Raw genomic sequence first — 17,098 nt, forward strand, 5'->3', positions numbered from 1 at the left:
GAATACATTACCAATGCACAAAAAAGATCATTTTACTAGCGTTTTGACAACTTGAGGGGTTGAGATGATGAAAGCTTCAATAAAACACGTTTGGGTAGAGCCATACCGGTTCATTGGCCATATTTTCATGTACCTTCTTAAAAGTTGGGACTACTTTTTTTTCTATGGATGCTTATTTTTGTCAGAGTGCTGCAGGTAGCTGTTTTTAAGGCAAGACCTCAACCTCGTTTAACTACTCTGTACATCAGCTTAGCGAAAGGCATTTCTTCCTTTGATTAGGGAAGAGGAGAGAGTTATGATAAAATTAAATTTGAAATTATTTGCTGTAGTCTTCTCCATATTACTTCCCACCTCTTTTGAGGCTTTGTGTCACTTTGTATTTTGTTGGGGTGGTTGATTAGATAGTTTTGACTGATGACAAAGGGTTTTATAAGGCTAAGATGATAGAGAGTATTTACCTCCTGATTCCTGGTAGGTGGAGGCATAACAGCTGAATGTAAGAAATTCCAGTCTTAGGATGAGGAGAGAGAATAACACATTTATTGGTAAGTAAGTCGTCTCTATAATTGCACCTTTTATGGAGCAAAAGTTCAGATGACTGTCATGCTGACAATGGGAGAGTTCTTAGTTTTGTGAAATTTCACAAAACCACATTCAACTAAATGTATCACACTTGAACTAAATAGAAAAGTGGGTTCCCAAATGTGTGTATGGGTGTTTTGTTTTTGTTTTTTAACAAATATAGTATGCTGTGTTTGTTGGCTGCAGCTCATTGAACACAAAATGTCTGGGCCTCAATATCAATTCAGTTGAATGGATATGAATCATGGTATTAAACTAAATTTTTAATTCAATGTTTGTTTAACAAAAAATGTTTTAATGCAATTTTTTGAACTGGTGCACCTTTATTCCTTCTTTTCTGCTTTTTTATTTTCTAGTCCATAAACCATATTCTTTTCCCTTTGGAATTTTAGACTAGTGTTACTGCTGCTGCTTCACCGTCATACACTTTTTACCTCAGCCAACCAAATGAAAGTCCAAATTCCTTAGCATCTGAAGCTTCAGGTATAGTTAATTGCTAGTTTATTACTAGTAAAGCCCGACATTCCATTCTTTTTTCTTTTGGAGTCTCAATATTTAGAATTCAGTGCTGTAACAGTTACCACTTCTGTTATTTATTTGCTATAGGAAATTTGTTTCTAGCATTGGCAGGCTGTTGAGCCTTTTTAAAATCACATAATTCTGATTATCAACTTGCTATTTTCCCACTTCAAACCCTTGCTGACTTTTGCAGCCAATATCTCACTACAGCTCGAGTTAGGCTGTAAATCAAAGGATCTAAGGCAATATTTCAAAACCTACTAGGACTAAAATCACTATGATGGATTAGTAAACATTTTCAATTGTCAATCCTGGTCCAGTGATCAGAGGGGGTATGGAAACTTGGAAGCACCACTGCTGTAAGCCTAAAACCTGTTTCCATATTCCTTCCCCAAATATGTGAGCAGATTGCACCAACCTGTTTTTGTCTGTCAGACCCAAACAATCAACTCACATATTTTGATCAGAATATAATGCAGATACATTTTAGGAACAAGACCAAGTACAGAAGTACATTTATGCAAATTTACTACACCCATTCACAACCCACTGAGACAGAACTGTGAATTTAAGGCAGCAACTTGGACTCAGGGCTGTTTGTTTATCCCATTGATGCTGGGTCTTCTGGAGGATTTATTAGCTTACTCCAGAGTGCTGATCCAAACCAAGGAGTAGGCAATTCAGAGTTATGTCTAGGGCTAGTTTCTCAGCTCTAGCGAACATTCTCATAGCTCCATTGACTTAAATAGGTCTATGACAACGTATGCTAGTGGAGGATCTGTCCTCTAGAGTCCAAGGAGTAAGCCCAAATATTTTCACTAATTTATTGGCACTGTTTCTGGAGTGGTATAGTGTAATACTAGTCTACGTTTGTTAAAACCTCTTGATACAAAACACCAGTTGCTGCTGCCAAAGATTTGAAGTAAGATGCTTAAGTAGACACTAGTATTTAATACAGTGGCTATGAAAATAACAGCTACATAACTGACTTAACTATTTTTGTTATGCAGAAATGAACTTTAAAATTGTGATATCTTTTATTTTTGCTTCTTAGGACTTACATACTGGAAACTAGATGAAAAGGAAATGTATCACTCTTTGCCTGAAAATTTCAGAAATGAATTTTCTAGTATTTTTGCCACAAAAGTGTCATCTGATCAGGTACTTTTTTGTTCTTGCTTTGAAAATCCTGTAATTGTTCATTGTTTCCCATTTGCTCTTTACAGTCTGCAAAGGAGTCAGTCTCTACCGTTTGCCTGCTATATGGGCTCTCTAATTTCTTTTGTGATCCTGTGGCTGTTGAGGTCATAGAGGTGCTCAAGCTACCAATAGCAGCCCCCTAATTTAAAGAGAAGGGGCTAGAGGCTAGCATGTTTAATGAAGGAGACGGAACTCTGGATCCTCCCCCTTTCCCACTCTTAATAAGACAGCAACAGAATCTGTTGACCTTCCAGAGCATGTCTACACTGCAGCTTGGTGCATGGCTCCCAGCCTGGATAGATAGACATGGGCTATCTCTACTTGAGCTAGCAGTACAAACCCACCCAACTCCCTGTATCTGTACTTGGGTGGCTCACCCATGCCACTGCCTGTGTTACAATGTCCACACTGCACCAGCTCAAGCAGAGCTTGCACATGTCTGTCTGCGCAGACTGGGAAGTGTGCTCCGTGCCTTTTCCCCACCCTAAGGCATGCTGCAAGACCTCCACTCAGCAGGCTTTTGAGAAGGGGTGCATGGATGAGGATCTAAGTGAGTAAAAGAGATAATTAATTGATAATCCTGACATGTTGGGTGTATGGGGAATAAATTTCATGAATAACAGGTTATTTTGTAAGGTTTGTATGTATCCTATTGTACATTTGTCTAGAGTTTAAAAAATAAGTAACTGAGACACACCTCTCAAACAATTGCATACAAACTTCATTAGTAATTAAAAAATCTTTTAACCCTGGGGGCCTGAATGTCTTGTCACGCCAGTGATTTACAATATTATATTTACTTAGGTGGTCTTATGTATGCTTTGGTGCCTAAAGGGAAGACGAGAAGGTGGATAGACAATTGTGAATTGACCATAGCAATCATACTTCAGATGATCCATTTTCATTTGGATTGAGTGGTGGGCTTCTGTTGTTTAACCCTGTCAATTACACAGAGAAGTAAACTTCCCCAGGGAAATGTCTTTTTTGCCATTAACTCACAGTCTCAAATTTTGCTTCTTCATTATTCACTTGCATTTGATGAACTGCTGTGTTGGGGCCTGTGGGGTGTCAGGTGAAGAAATTGTAGTAAAATTGAGGAAAAGGCAGAAGTGCTGTTCTTCAGCCATTCACAACGGGATTGCCTCTCCTAAATGTGTAGCCATTATTGTTTTGAATGAGAAGCAACCAGAATAATTGTTTTATTGAGCTCCTCATTATCTCCAGTCTTGTAATGTCTACTGGAAACTAATCTGCCTTTAACATGGGTATAGTTGAGAACAGTAGAATTAAAGTTACCACCTGCTTTTTATCTTGTTTGAATACTTCAGGCATTCATGGAGAGAGAGAGAGAGGGGATTACTGTTTACTAAGGAGATATAATATAGAAAGCTCAGTGGTTTTATGTGGGTGCATTGAACAAGCCCTTCCTAACTTCTCCATTTTAAATTAAGTATATTAGGTGAAGATTGCTTAAATATTACGGTTGTTTTAATCAGGGAAACAATTAGCTATTGTGTTATTTTTTTAAGTCATCTTCTGGTGATGAGATGAAGCCATCGTTGAAGGATATTTATCATAAAAAACAAAGGGAAAGCAAGCAGCTGCCAGAATGGAATCTTATTTCTCCAGCCCAGCCAAGTCACCCACCAGAGGTAACATTTATTTGAACATTAATGCCTCACGTTTGAACAGAAACATATTTGGCATGTTATGAGGTTTCAGATTGTGGTTCGCTCTCATTTTCAACTCACAAACCAAGTTCCCAATCTTGAAACAAAGACAAGATGTAGGTTGTGCAGATCTTCATGACCTTATCTAACTGTATCAAACTCCATGATAGCTGATTTTTCTCTTTTCTTCCTTGAATCATCACCAAAATAGTTAATGACTATTTAAGAGTCAACCTTGTTAAGTTTCAGAACCAAAAGTGTGATTAGGAACAGCACACTTTTCTTGCAGTTATTGTCTCACGTTCTCTGCAGTCTTGGGCAGATATCACTGAATTTGATTACGTTTGGCTCACACTTTAAAAGTTTTCTTCACAACTACAACTTCTAGAGATCACTCCTTTTTTAAAATGAAAACCAGGAAGACCAGTAAACAGCCACCAGAAAAAAGTGCCAGCCCACTAAGCTGTTGCAAGTCCATCCAGTTCTACCCATATGTATTGCTACCAAATAACTGTTGTCATACTACTTTTAATAGTTTCTGCACTAGATTTGTATCTCCTTCTAATGGATTAAATGATTCTTCATTCATAAAATCCAATCATAGTTTATTAGTATCTTAATTATTTATTTCATAGGTCTTAACACTAGATCCAACACTGCACATGAAACCCGGTGAGCAGAATCCAGGACGTTGTTTTGTCAGTACTCTTGGTGAGAAGACTCCTTTTTCTCCAGACTCTATAGTGGAGCCCACTTTTTCAAGTCATTCTGACACCGATTCATTTTCACATACAAGCAATATAACTTCACCTCAACTAGGAGGTTCTCCAAAATATACTTCCAGCACTGAAGTTTTACATTTGGACCCCTGGGAAAATAATGCATTCCAAAATGAAACCAAGATTGGCTGTTCTTTTCCAATGCCATATGCTGATACTAGTAATGATCTGTTAATCAACACTGAGGATGAAGAAAGTTTAACTTTAACTCCATCTTCGATCATCCAGTCCCAGCTTCCATGTGGTGACAACAATTTACCAGAATATAGTATTTCAGTGACATCCTTCGAAGATCCGGTGATGTTGTCAAAGTAAGCATTTTTGGCTTTTGTCTTACTTAAATTGTCCTTTTTTCATAAAAATAAAATGTAAAAATACAAAGTTCAGCAAAATGGAGGGAGAAGTTGGACTAGCTCAAAGAAACACTGCTAGAATGTCACTTAATGAAGTTTTTTTGGGTAATAGAGATTTGTGCATACCCTCTATGAGGTAACTAAGAACATAAGAATAGCCATACTGGGTCAGACCAAAGATCCATCTAGCCCAATATTCTGTCACCCATTCCCAGCTTCTGGCAAACAGAGGCTAGGGATACCATGCCTCTCGTATCCTGGCTAATAGTCAGTCATTGGTGGACCTATCCTCCATGAATTTATCTAGTTCTTTTTTGAACTATTATCCTCATTTTACAGACGAGGAAAAACTGAGGTTCAGAGAGGTGAAGTGACTTGTCCAACATCATGCTACTGGGTGTGAGAGCCATTAGAACCCTGTCACCTCATCCTATGCACAACATTAAACAGCTTGCACAGGAGGTAACATGACTGCTAATGTCTCTGTGCCTCTGTCACCATTTATAAAATGGAGATGATAATACCTGTTTCACAGAGTGAATGTGAGAATTAATATGTATAAAACATTTCAAGGGATAAAATGTATATGTATTCTTATTTGCGCCGCCCTGCTAAAAGAAGCAAAGAGCCACACTATCCAATGAAAAGCAAATATCCCTTCACTCCCTCTGTTTAAGCTATATTGCTTTCCTTAAAGACCAGCAGACCCAGTTTATAGGAGGTGAGTGTGGCTTTTCTAAGGGATCATAGCTTGGAGGTAGTTTTGGAGTTTTCTTCTGTCCCTTCCTCTCTCCCCCCCATTTTAATTTAGCATGCATATCTTCTATTGGTCTGTGCAGGCAGAGAGAAGAAAAGCCTTGAATTTGTTTACAAGCACTGAGAGCTTGATCCTGCTTCAGTAAAACCAACTTTCTCCATTGACCTCAATAGGAGCAGTAGCTAGTCCTGTGTGAGAGAAGTCCATGTAGTAATAAATATGGCAATGGTTTTAATGCTGGGTTGCCAGTGGATGGTAATGTGGACTAGGGTAAGATTTACATTCAGTAATGTGAAAAAAAACAATAATTTTTTGTTCTTAATTTTAAAATCAGGATTAGGCAGAACTTGAGGAAAAAACATGCCCGACACATAGCTGATCTACGAGCTTATTATGACTCAGAGATCCATAGTTTAAAACAACAACTTGAGGCAAGCCATAAAACTGCTTCATCTGAAGAGCTGAAGAAAATCAATCAAAATCTTGTTGATAGGTAATATTTGTTTTGTGACTATAAGGGAAAAGGGGTTTTTTTATTGTATAAATTCTTCGGTAATTTTTAAAAAATTTATGCCTCTAGGTGTGACCAGTTAGATGCTGCTCTCAATGAAGCTAGTACTCGCATGAGAACCCTTGAAAATAAGAATAATATGCTAGAAATGCAAGTGGTAAGTATATATTGTGGGTAACATGGATTAAAGTTGTTTGTTAAGTAAAAAGGTAAGAGTGTGTGCAACTGTTAAAAATATAGATTAAATTGATAGTTATGTTGGCCTCATCCAATATCACATAATATGAACAGCCAGCTCGTATTTGCATAGATACTAAGTTCTGCACCTTTAGAATCTCTTGATCTACAAAATCCCTGTCTTTTGAGCGTCATTCCACTCCAACTACTGCCCATTCTCATGCAAAGACATTTTGCCACCATGTGAGTTCTCTCTGCCATTTTATTCCCACACTCCCTTACCAGTGCATGATGGGCAAGCTATGCTCTACAGATGTGATCCTCCTTATCCCTGATTGTTAACATTTCTGTTTGGGGTTTGGTTGAGAACCTTGACCTCTGTAAATGTTTAAACTTTATCATTTGTAAATAACCCTATCCCCTCACCTTCCTTCCAATTTTAGCAAGAACTAAAGTTCACCAATAAAATATTAAAGACGTGTTTCTGATTTTTCTCTCTCTCTCTCAAAAAAAAGGGGGAGGGGGCTAAATAATTACGTCCTTTTTCTTATTTTATACATGGGTGATCAGGCAAATTCCTTATGCAGTCAGGCAAAAAGAACTATCCCTTTACCTATATTTACCCTACTATAGGTTGTAAAGGCCCAGTTGGGCCAAAATTTACGAATCCTCCTTTCATGACGCACAGCTTTCCTGATAGTCCTGGGCCTGTTCTGTCATGTCTATACAGCAAACTGGTTCCTTGTTAAAGAACAGGAAATGTTTTTATGAGATGGAAATTGGGTGTCTCTTCTTGAATCTTATTTTTTTAGTCCAATGCATTGCATTAAAGAAAGTAGCTTAAACTTTTTTTCAGTTCCTGTGCATTATTAAAAATTAACTTCTGCTTTCTATCCTTGTAAGATTTAAGATTATAACTTTACTATTTAGAGGCAAAATCTGTTATGTAAATGTTTTAATGAACCTTGTTTTTGTTTTGTAGACAGATTGGAGAGAACGCTTTTATGCAGTCAGTAATACTTCCAAAGTTTTGCAAGAACGTATTGAAGAAATGCGCACAAGTCAGAAAGAGAAGGATAACACTATCAGCCGACTAAAATCTAGGCTTAAGGATATAGAAGAAGCATTTGAAAAGGCTTACAAGCTGTCAAATAATAAAGATGCGAGGTTAAAGGAAGAAAATAAAATGTTTCAAGATGTAAGTGAGAAAATAATGAATAATAGTTTACAACTGCACAATATTCCATGAACTGTAAAAGTCTTAGATGCTTTTGGAATAACACTCAAAATTTACTGCAGCAAAACCTGTCTTAAGTGACCAGGAAAATTCAGTCCTGTGGAGGTGGGAGTTAAATAAAGGTTGAACAAGATGATACTAGAAATATAATAGATATTTTAAAATTGTTATTTAAGAGACCAAATTATTTACTCAAATTGGTCATTAGTGCAGATTTGATTATATTCTGTTATTGTACATACTAAAATAAAAGAATATGTATAGTCTAACTTATCTTGTATTTTTATTACTTTTTAAACTGTTAGATCATTTTACTGACATTATAGAGAATTTAAGTATTATTTATACCCTTCAAGTCCAGATGGCTAGGTGTTGTTTTGCAACAGCAGGGAGACAGATCTCTAAAGACTCTGCCTACTCAGTTTCTTTTCTGTCTCCCGCAGTCAAATAGTGGTGCTAGCTTAGCTTACCATCTGTGTGTCTGGTAAGGTAACATTTTCTGAACTAATTTTAGAATAAATTTCTCATTGATTTCTTTTTTCTTTTTTTTTAAATTCACTGGGGATGAGCTGACGTTCTGTATTGTAACCCTTTGTGGTTTGTTCAGCTTTTCTGTCAAACTGCAGACCAAATTAATAGAACCTTGCTTTCTGACTGTTCATTATTACTTTATAGTAAAATTAATCTGTCTTTACAGAATGCAGATTAGCACTGTGAAAACATATTGGGAGCTTTAGCTCCCTTTTTAGGATGGGATTCTGAAAAGTGCTCTATGTTGGCCAAAATCTTTCCTTTTGAAGTCCAGTGGGAAATTTGACCATTGACTTCACGGGAAGCAGAGCAAAGCCAGTATTGAGCACTTTTGAAAATCCCGTCTTTGGTGGGTAAGTAATTTTGTTTCCTTTTATCTCTTCAGTAGTTTTTTCTGATTCCTTTCTTGACATTTCATTTATAAGAAGTTTTTATATTTTGTATTTTAAATAAAATTCATTAAAAAAAAATCTAACATACTCCAAGCAGGGTAATGTTAAAGGACACAAGGATTATTAGACAAGTCAACAAACTGCTAACATTATTTGTGCAAACAAAAAGGACTGCCAGTATTTTAGAAATAAAGCCTTTTAGGGAAAATCTGACTTTCTGGACTTATCCCAGTTTGTGTACTGTTATACATATGCCCTGAATATTTAAAAGTGTGTCTGCCATTGGGAATTGGAAGAAAAAAGTGAATTTAAAACCAAAACAGCTGTCAGCAATAAAAAGGGCTAACTCCTGAATAGAGACAACTATATTGATCAATAAACATGAGTTCATTAAGAACCACTCCCAAAAACAATTTCTTTATATTGTTCAGCAATACTCTTCTAGCATGAAAGACACCTCTCAAACTCTTTTTAAAGCTTGAGCTCAGCAAAGCACTGGATCTAAGTGCTTAAATAGGTCTTAAATGGTGGAGATGTTCTTGCAAGCGTCCTGCTCAGTGGTGACTTTCCACCCATTGTGAATGAGGAGATCTATATTAAATATTTTTCATGTGTTGTTGGTCCCAATCTTGCAAATTGTTCTGCAACGCTGCATTTGTGCATAGCCCCATTGACTTTAATGCAGCTCTATAGATAGGCAAAGGTGCCTCTGTGCAAAATAGTTTGCAGCATGGTGGTTGTAGTCAGAAGATTGCTCTATGTTAAATTACTTGGGTCCACATCCTGCAAACTCTGACTCCCATAGTTAAGCTCCTGGCTCTGCAGGATCTGGCCCATAATTATTCCTATATTAATTTTGTTCAGTTTACATTTAAAAGATTTTTCACTTTTATTCGGCCATTAGTCAGTTTTACGGCCCAGACTCAAATATTACATTATCTGGATTGCAAATACTCCAGGGGACTATGTGTATTAAGAAAACCTGTTTCCATTGGATTTTTTGTGTGTGTAAATTTTCAATAGATTGTAAAGCTTCATAAAACAAAAGTTTATCAAACCCTAAAGTTCAGGCATAACTGATTTGGCAGTATGTTTTCAACTTTTTGCCTCAAGTAAACTATTCATCAATTTGAATCTTAATAGTCAAGATAGTGCAAGGGACAATGAATTGAAACAGAGGGTAAGGGGCTATAAGGTGCCTCCTTACTTCTATATGTTCTTGCTGGGGCCCAGCGTTGGAAGGAAAGCAGCCTTCATGCAACTTCTTCCCCTCCACTCGTGCAGGTGGGCTGGTGCGGGCAGCCAAGTAATGGTTGGCTTATCCCTCCAGTGTGCCACCCACTTCAGCTGCACTGGCACAGAGAATGAAATAGTCTGCTTTGGACATAGACCAATAGCAAACTGGTGTACTAAACCACCGAAGCAAATGGGCAGCCAAGGAGAGAAGTTTAACTCTCTTAAGTCACAATTTCCTCACATGTCTGCACCTTACATTTACAATCAGAAATATACAGTCTAGCCTTAGCGTAGTGCAGGGGAGCAAATATGCTACAATTCTTATTTTGCTTGTAGCTAATTGGCTTAAACTTAGTTTTTCTAATTGGACTTTTGCTTTAGGTCAATAACTTTAAAATAAATTAAAATGCATGTTAGAGTATAAGAGTTTAGTTTTCCATTATGTTTTAATTTTACTACTTGCAGTTTTTTTTTTCTTTTAGCTTCTGGGAGAATATGAATCCCTTGGAAAAGAACATGAAAGAGTAAAGGTAAGTAGGCATGGATTAATTTTATTTAAAAACTTTTGAGTAAAAATCTTTGTATAGTTTTAATATATATTTTTTTTAAAGGAGTGACATTTTTTATAGAATATCCAGGTATCCAACTATAAGTGAGAGGATAATATTTGAATCAAGGGAACTAAAGGCAGGGAAAAGTTTGAACGGCCTCAGTATTAGGCCCAGATATATCACCATGGCACAGAAATACATATTAATTGAATTTAAGTATTTAAAAAAGGAGTACAGGGATGAATCCATATATTTTAACGAATGGCTTCCTAGTATGTTTGCAATGTCATAGAAGGAAGAAGAGCATGGAGTTCAGAGTACATCAGATGAAGAAGGAAATCTTATTGTTTATATGATATTCTAATCCTAGGCAACAAGGGTATTGCAAAGTCAAATTGAAGTCTAAGGATTTTGTTTTAACATAACTCTCTTTCAAATAAAAAGGTGATACGAATTGTAATTTTTCAATATAGATGAAGTTACTCATTTTTTCCCTTATAAAGTGTCTGCACTTGTTACTTTTTTCTTTGTGTATTTTACAGGATACATTGAATGCAACTGAAAATAAATTGCTTGATGCAAACACCCAGATTTCTGATTTGAAAAGGTAAAATGTGAAAGTATCTTAGTACTATCTTAATAATGTGAATCTAGGTTTAATGCATTTAGCATTTAATCCTTGATAATGGAAATTATTGCAGATCTTTAGATCCAGTTGCAATTTGTAAAAATTAATGAAGCACCTTTGTACAGATATTGAATAATTTTATGTTACGTTGCACAAATTATAAGAGCATACTTATTTTACAACACTTTAAACATTTTTTTCCTCATCAGGACCTCCTCCCAATCTGGAATGAATGGGTTGCGTCTCCTCTTTCTGTTGTCATTCAGTTCAGCCAATCCACTGGTCAAGCTTTTCATGCCAGGGTTCTCTCCTCAAAAGCCCTCATCTTCAGCTAACCAGCCTTTGATATGGTTTTCACTAATGTGGATGCTGACAGGAATTTGCTGTTCAAGATTATGGCACCTAGGCACAAATAAAGGACAGGAAGGTGTTCCATGTATAGAGCAGGAATAATACCTCCGATGGCTGTCCCTCCTGCTATCTAGACCTCTCTCTTGGCTGATAGAACCGCAATCCATTGAATTTACACTTTCTGGATATGCATCAGGCAGGACTCATGACCATCAAGGGATGAATGGGCCAAAGTCCAGCCAGTATTGTGCATGGCTACTGACTGCTGAAAGTCTTTGTCTCATATTTCTTAACAGTTCTCTTGCAAGCCTGCTAAACAGAGCATTCAGGGCGGCCGTCAGGGGAAGAGGGACTTTACTCTGGAAAAGCTCTAGTATAGGCCGCACAGGATTTCTTTGAGCTGACTTCTCTTAGTATATGACTCACTGTTTCTCTTTTGGGGGTATGTGCTGTCATCCCTTCCCTTCCCATGTTCATCTGAGCATCTGGAGTCTCGCTGTTCATAAGTCAGAAAGATCAGGAGAGATGAGAAAATTACAATTTTTCATGTACATTTTTGTTTGTTGTTTTTCAGTGTTAGGATGGTCACCAGTTTCATCGCTACTAAGCCATTAACCTTCTATTGCTTTGTCTAAAGCCAGTCTAGCCAAAGAGAGAATTTGGGACCATTTGGGGTTTTGTCCTGGCCCTTTTATATATTTGTATAATTCACAGGATTTTAAGGAAGCCAAAATCCTTATTTATTTTGTTCTGCCCTCCCCCCCCCCCCCCCCCCAAAAAAAAAAAAAAAAAAAAGGGAGGGAAGTAGGCCTCCTGCTTAGGCTTTGAATTTACTCCTCAATCAAGAAAGTATACATTATTAAGCATTTGAGAGTTTTTAAGACCAGAAAGGGTATAGAGACATCCCAAGCTGACATGGTGTCCACCTGTCTAAAAGAAACATAGATGCCAGGTAAATGACCAGTATCTAAAATTTTTGTTTTTAGTCATTGTTGTGAAGATTGAGGTGCCTTTGCCATACTTGTATGCTATGTTCTGAGAGCAGGAGTCAGGGGCGGTTGTCTAGTATTTCTTTTGCATTGTCTGTTTCTCTCATCTGGTTCTGTGAACTGCTGGGGCATAGACCATTCCAGATTGGGGGCAACCTTAATGGAAAAAGAATATTTTGTTTTCCTATCTTAAAACTGTATTTCTGTGATGGATCCCAGTGACTGAGGTGGATCACTACCACCTTCTTACAGCATGAGAAAGCCTTGTCTTTGCCCCCTAGACCAGGGGTGGCCAACCTGAGCTTGAGAAGGAGCCAGAATTTACCAATGCACGTTGCCAAAGAGACACAGTAATACATCAGCAGCCCCTCCATCAGCTCCCGTTTCCCCCCCCCCCGCATCTCCTGCCCGCTGGCAGCCCCAACAATCAGCACCTCCAACTCCCTCCCCACACCTCCCACTCGCAGTGATCCGCTGTTTCACAGTGTGCAGGAGGCTTGGGGCGGGGAGTGAAAGGAGGGGAGCGAGGGCATGGCAGGCTCGGGGAAGGGGGCAGGAAGGGGTGGGGGCCTTGGAGGAAGGGGTGGAGTGGAGGCAGTGCCTGGTGCAGAGCCAGGGGTTGATCAGTGAGCACCCTCCGGCACATTGGGAAGTTGGCATCAGTAGCTCCAGCCCGGAGTCAGCGCCTATTGAAGGAGCCGCATATTAACTTCTGAGGAGCCACATGCGTCTCCAGAGCCACAGGTTGGCCACTCCTGCCCTAGATTTTAGGAAAGCCTCCCCAACTACCAGCTGTTGGCAACACAAGCCTTCTGCTCTGGGCTCTACAAGCCCCTCTCCCAATGCAAGCTAGCAATTTCACACACCCCACTTTGATACACTTGAGTGCCCAACCCTTCATTGACTGGAAACTCACAGTCTACACTGATCCGTGGCCTCCATGGAAGCAGTGTACCTCAATTCACCATTCTCCTTAGCACAAAGGACTTAAATAAAATTCAGTTTGGTTTTACGTCTAACAGAGTTTGAGATAGAGATTCAAATAAAAGCAAGTATAAAGGTTTGGAAACATAAGGATACAAGTAAAAGAAAAACATACAAAATCTATAGTTTATACTTATTAACAAGTTACTTTCCTGTCTAATACGGTATTGCTCACTCAGTGGTCAGTCCTGGCCATGTTTGTCCAGTTCAGAAAGCTACGATCCACCTTTAATGAGAACCCCCACTTCTGCTGGCAGTGTATCTCCTCTGTAATAGAACAAATCCTGTGCCCTTTTCCCAGGGGATTCCCTTATTCAGAGACTTTTCCTGGAGTTCTTTTGTCTTTAATGCCTCAAGCCTGCACCTGGTCCAGATAGTAACTATAGGGCTGGCTTCACAGATGTTTATTGTTCCCAATGTTGATTGAGTTAGCCTCGAGACCTGCCTCGCCTCAAGTGACAACAGTTTTGAAACCTAATAGTCTGCATTTTACACATCTCTTAAGTTATTTCCCTTACAAACATCTCACAGTAACCATGACAATCAGCTAGTTCCTAGGTTTCAGCCAAGACCACACACAACCTCTTTGATGAAATATTGAGAAATGGTTGGACACCGAGGTAATATACCTGTCTGGGCATGTCTATGTCACAGTTCCCAATCTAGAAGCCCACCAGGTCTGGGGTTTTTCACTTTAATTCAGATTGCAGGTTTAACAGAATTCTTGCAAGGTTTGATTAATTGAAGGTGTGGGCTACTCTGTGGTGGGGGAGGGGAGAATTATGATGTGAAGAGTCTGAACAGCAGGCTGGATGAGTTACCTGCGTAACATGTGAGATGAAGATCAGCCCATTAAATCCAAAATGGGGGAGCTTTTTACAGAAATCCACCTTTTCAAGGAGGAAAAGAGAGTTTTTTTTCTTCCTTTTGGTGAAGCTAATTTTAAAAAATAGACTTCATTCAGATAGAACCCATGTAACCTCATTAGTATTTTTAAATGGTTTTACACTTCGATGGAATTATTCCACAGCAACATATTTTTTCTTGCCCTCCATCCATGTTGTTTAACTTCTGATTTGACAGAGCTTGGAATCAGATACAATGAAGTATCTTTACATACTGGTTACGCTTTTTCCACCTAAACTCCACCAAGGACATAATAAAAAAAAAATCCCTATATTTTAATACTGTGTAAGATCTAACAACACAATCTTAAACTTCTTTTAAACCTCCTTGTAATATGTCTTCATTACTTCTGCATTAGAACAATTTCAAAACTTGAAGCTCAGATCAAGCAGGTAGAACATGAAAATATGTTGAAACTCCGTCATATTACTGAAAGTCATTTAAGAACATCTCATGCCAAGTAAGTGAATGTTCTATCATGTGAAAAGGTGGGTGATGTGTTTTATTGAGAAGTTTTTCTGTTTTGGCTAAAAATGGGTTATCTAACGGTAGACTGTAGCAGTTGAAAGACATATTACATCATTTCCTGGCATATAATATGCTGAATTATTAAAAGATCAAATAAAAAATATGGGCGTCCAGTTTTGCAAGCTTTACCTGTATAATCCTTACTCTCATAAGTGGTTTCAGTTACTTCACTGGGATTACTTAAATGAGTAGAGATTATCCTTGTGAGTAAAGGTACACAGTAGGAAGTATAAGATCTGAACCTGCAATTGCTCCATGTCATTGCCTTTAATACTTTGAATCAGAAAGGTGTATTTGACTTTTTAAATTTTTTAAAATAAACTTTTACAAATGTCACTTAGATTATGTGGAAATTAGAGTATAAATTTTGCTAGAAGAGGGGCAAAACTGGGGTGTGCCTGCTTTGCTCCTTTGATGTATAAAGCATGCCTCAAAAGTTTTACCTTCTGTTAAGGAACTTCAGAAATGTACCAATTAGCAACTGAAAGGGATGCCTCCAAAATAGGAAAAATGGAAAGACTTAAATGTTATGAGACAGATTTGCTCACACTGGTGTAGGGAAGAGGTGCAATTTACTGAAGCCAGTGTAGAACTGGGGATGAAATCAGGCCTTATAAACTGATAGCACACACAGAAAGAGCATCATTCCATTTAAACAAACAGCAGGATAGATTTAAAGAAATATAATTATTGTTCTTGGTATTGTGTGAATGATACGCTGTTAATCTAATTTTTGTGTGCTTTTTAGTGAATCTATATATAAAATCACTTTTTTTGGCATTTCTAATCTGTAATTGTTCAATTGAAAATAGTTGGTGGCCTCTATATTCAACACTCCTCTGTATTATCAGTTGTGCTCTTTCTTTTTAAGAAATATATAGGATGAGACAAAAGAGAAGTAAAGAGTTGAAGGCTTTAAACCAACAGCTTCATCTTAGGTACAATTATATCTTAGTTTTGTATAATTCATTCAAAATCTTTGCGAAGAAGCCAACTTGGTATCTGGCATTTGAAGTCAGAAAAGCAAGTGTTTCTGTATGGAAGTATAGATCTGTGGAAAATACTGCCTTCTAAAAATACATTATAAATAATTACTGAAATTTGAGTGTGTGTGTTCTTTTAATTAAAACACTCACTTTTTAAAAAGGTACTTATTTCTCCAAATATTTACAAATTTGTAATTGTATGTTGGAATGTAAGGTGCTTTCTCTCTCTGGCTAGTATAAGTGCTATTTGTTTTGTTTTTTAATTTCAAAACCAAAACTTCAAGCATTTCATAATCCTGAAGCTTTTCACTCCAATAGCAAGTTGACAACTTCTGATGTAAACAGACGGAAGTGGTTGATACCAGGAGCAGAGTATTCAATCTTCACAGGCCAACCTTTAGAAAATCAAGAGAGCATTATGGATAATAGACTGGAGGAAACCTACATACCTTCTAGGTAAGATAGCTTCCGGTAACCTCCACCCTCCACCCTGATCTAGTGGAGAGTCAGAGCAGTTGTAATCTAAGAAATATCTATGCAATTTCTGATTTTAGAAATAATTTTCTCTAAAATTGACTGTTCTTGAGTTTTGTGCTTGTATTTATTTACTAAAGCCTAAAGTATTTATCCATTGCCTGAAGTGCTGTGCATGTTTTGAAAGAACCTACTAATCTAGTGTGAAACAGGCAGAGACTTTCTTAGCTCTCAAAGGTCTTTTGCCATTGAAGAGACCTCATAGGTACATCTTGTTCACTGACCAACTGCCATTGCCTTTATGCCCTCGGAAGTATTCTACTTCAGGTCCTTTGTCAGCAAAGGAGTTCTCGGTGCGAATCGCACTGGCATGGTTGGTTGCAGCTCTGCTGGTTCTGCAGACTTCAGTTTTGATGAGGATGTCACTCTGTCTTTTTAGTAGTTTGCCTTGTTCTTTGTTCGTTCCTCAGTCTCTGTCAGGGTAGATTTGATTTTAAGATTTTACGGAGTTGATGTTTCAAAAATTCTAGCTCACCAAACTTCACTCATTTCCACTATTGCTCAGATTTGGGGGTTCACATCATCCTGTAACTAATATTTAGAAGTCAGAGGTTTCTGGATGAAATAGAGAACATTTATAAGGATTTTCCATTTGGATTGTTGTAAGATGACACAATACTTTGCACCAACAAACTGTAAAGTATTACATTCATTTCTATGTGAGTGTAACTCTTGGTTGATATTTGGATAGCCTACT

General features: G+C 37.7%; 1 protein-coding gene across 3 annotated transcripts in view; it reads left to right on the plus strand.

The window, feature by feature from the left end:
* Nucleotides 1-17,098, plus strand: part of MPHOSPH9 (M-phase phosphoprotein 9) — a 48,830-nt gene that overhangs the window by 24,842 nt on the left and 6,890 nt on the right. For all 3 annotated transcript variants that reach the window (XM_054006823.1, XM_054006824.1, XM_054006825.1), the window contains 11 exons: nucleotides 975-1,065; nucleotides 2,156-2,262; nucleotides 3,831-3,953; nucleotides 4,607-5,061; nucleotides 6,195-6,353; nucleotides 6,441-6,528; nucleotides 7,531-7,746; nucleotides 10,427-10,474; nucleotides 11,038-11,102; nucleotides 14,712-14,813; nucleotides 16,186-16,323. In XM_054006823.1, the coding sequence (XP_053862798.1) occupies nucleotides 975-1,065; nucleotides 2,156-2,262; nucleotides 3,831-3,953; nucleotides 4,607-5,061; nucleotides 6,195-6,353; nucleotides 6,441-6,528; nucleotides 7,531-7,746; nucleotides 10,427-10,474; nucleotides 11,038-11,102; nucleotides 14,712-14,813; nucleotides 16,186-16,323 (1,592 nt within the window). The remainder of the gene's footprint in view (nucleotides 1-974; nucleotides 1,066-2,155; nucleotides 2,263-3,830; nucleotides 3,954-4,606; nucleotides 5,062-6,194; nucleotides 6,354-6,440; nucleotides 6,529-7,530; nucleotides 7,747-10,426; nucleotides 10,475-11,037; nucleotides 11,103-14,711; nucleotides 14,814-16,185; nucleotides 16,324-17,098) is intronic.

This window comes from Malaclemys terrapin, chromosome 16, assembly GCF_027887155.1.
Source record: "Malaclemys terrapin pileata isolate rMalTer1 chromosome 16, rMalTer1.hap1, whole genome shotgun sequence".
Classification (NCBI taxonomy): domain Eukaryota; kingdom Metazoa; phylum Chordata; order Testudines; family Emydidae; genus Malaclemys; species Malaclemys terrapin.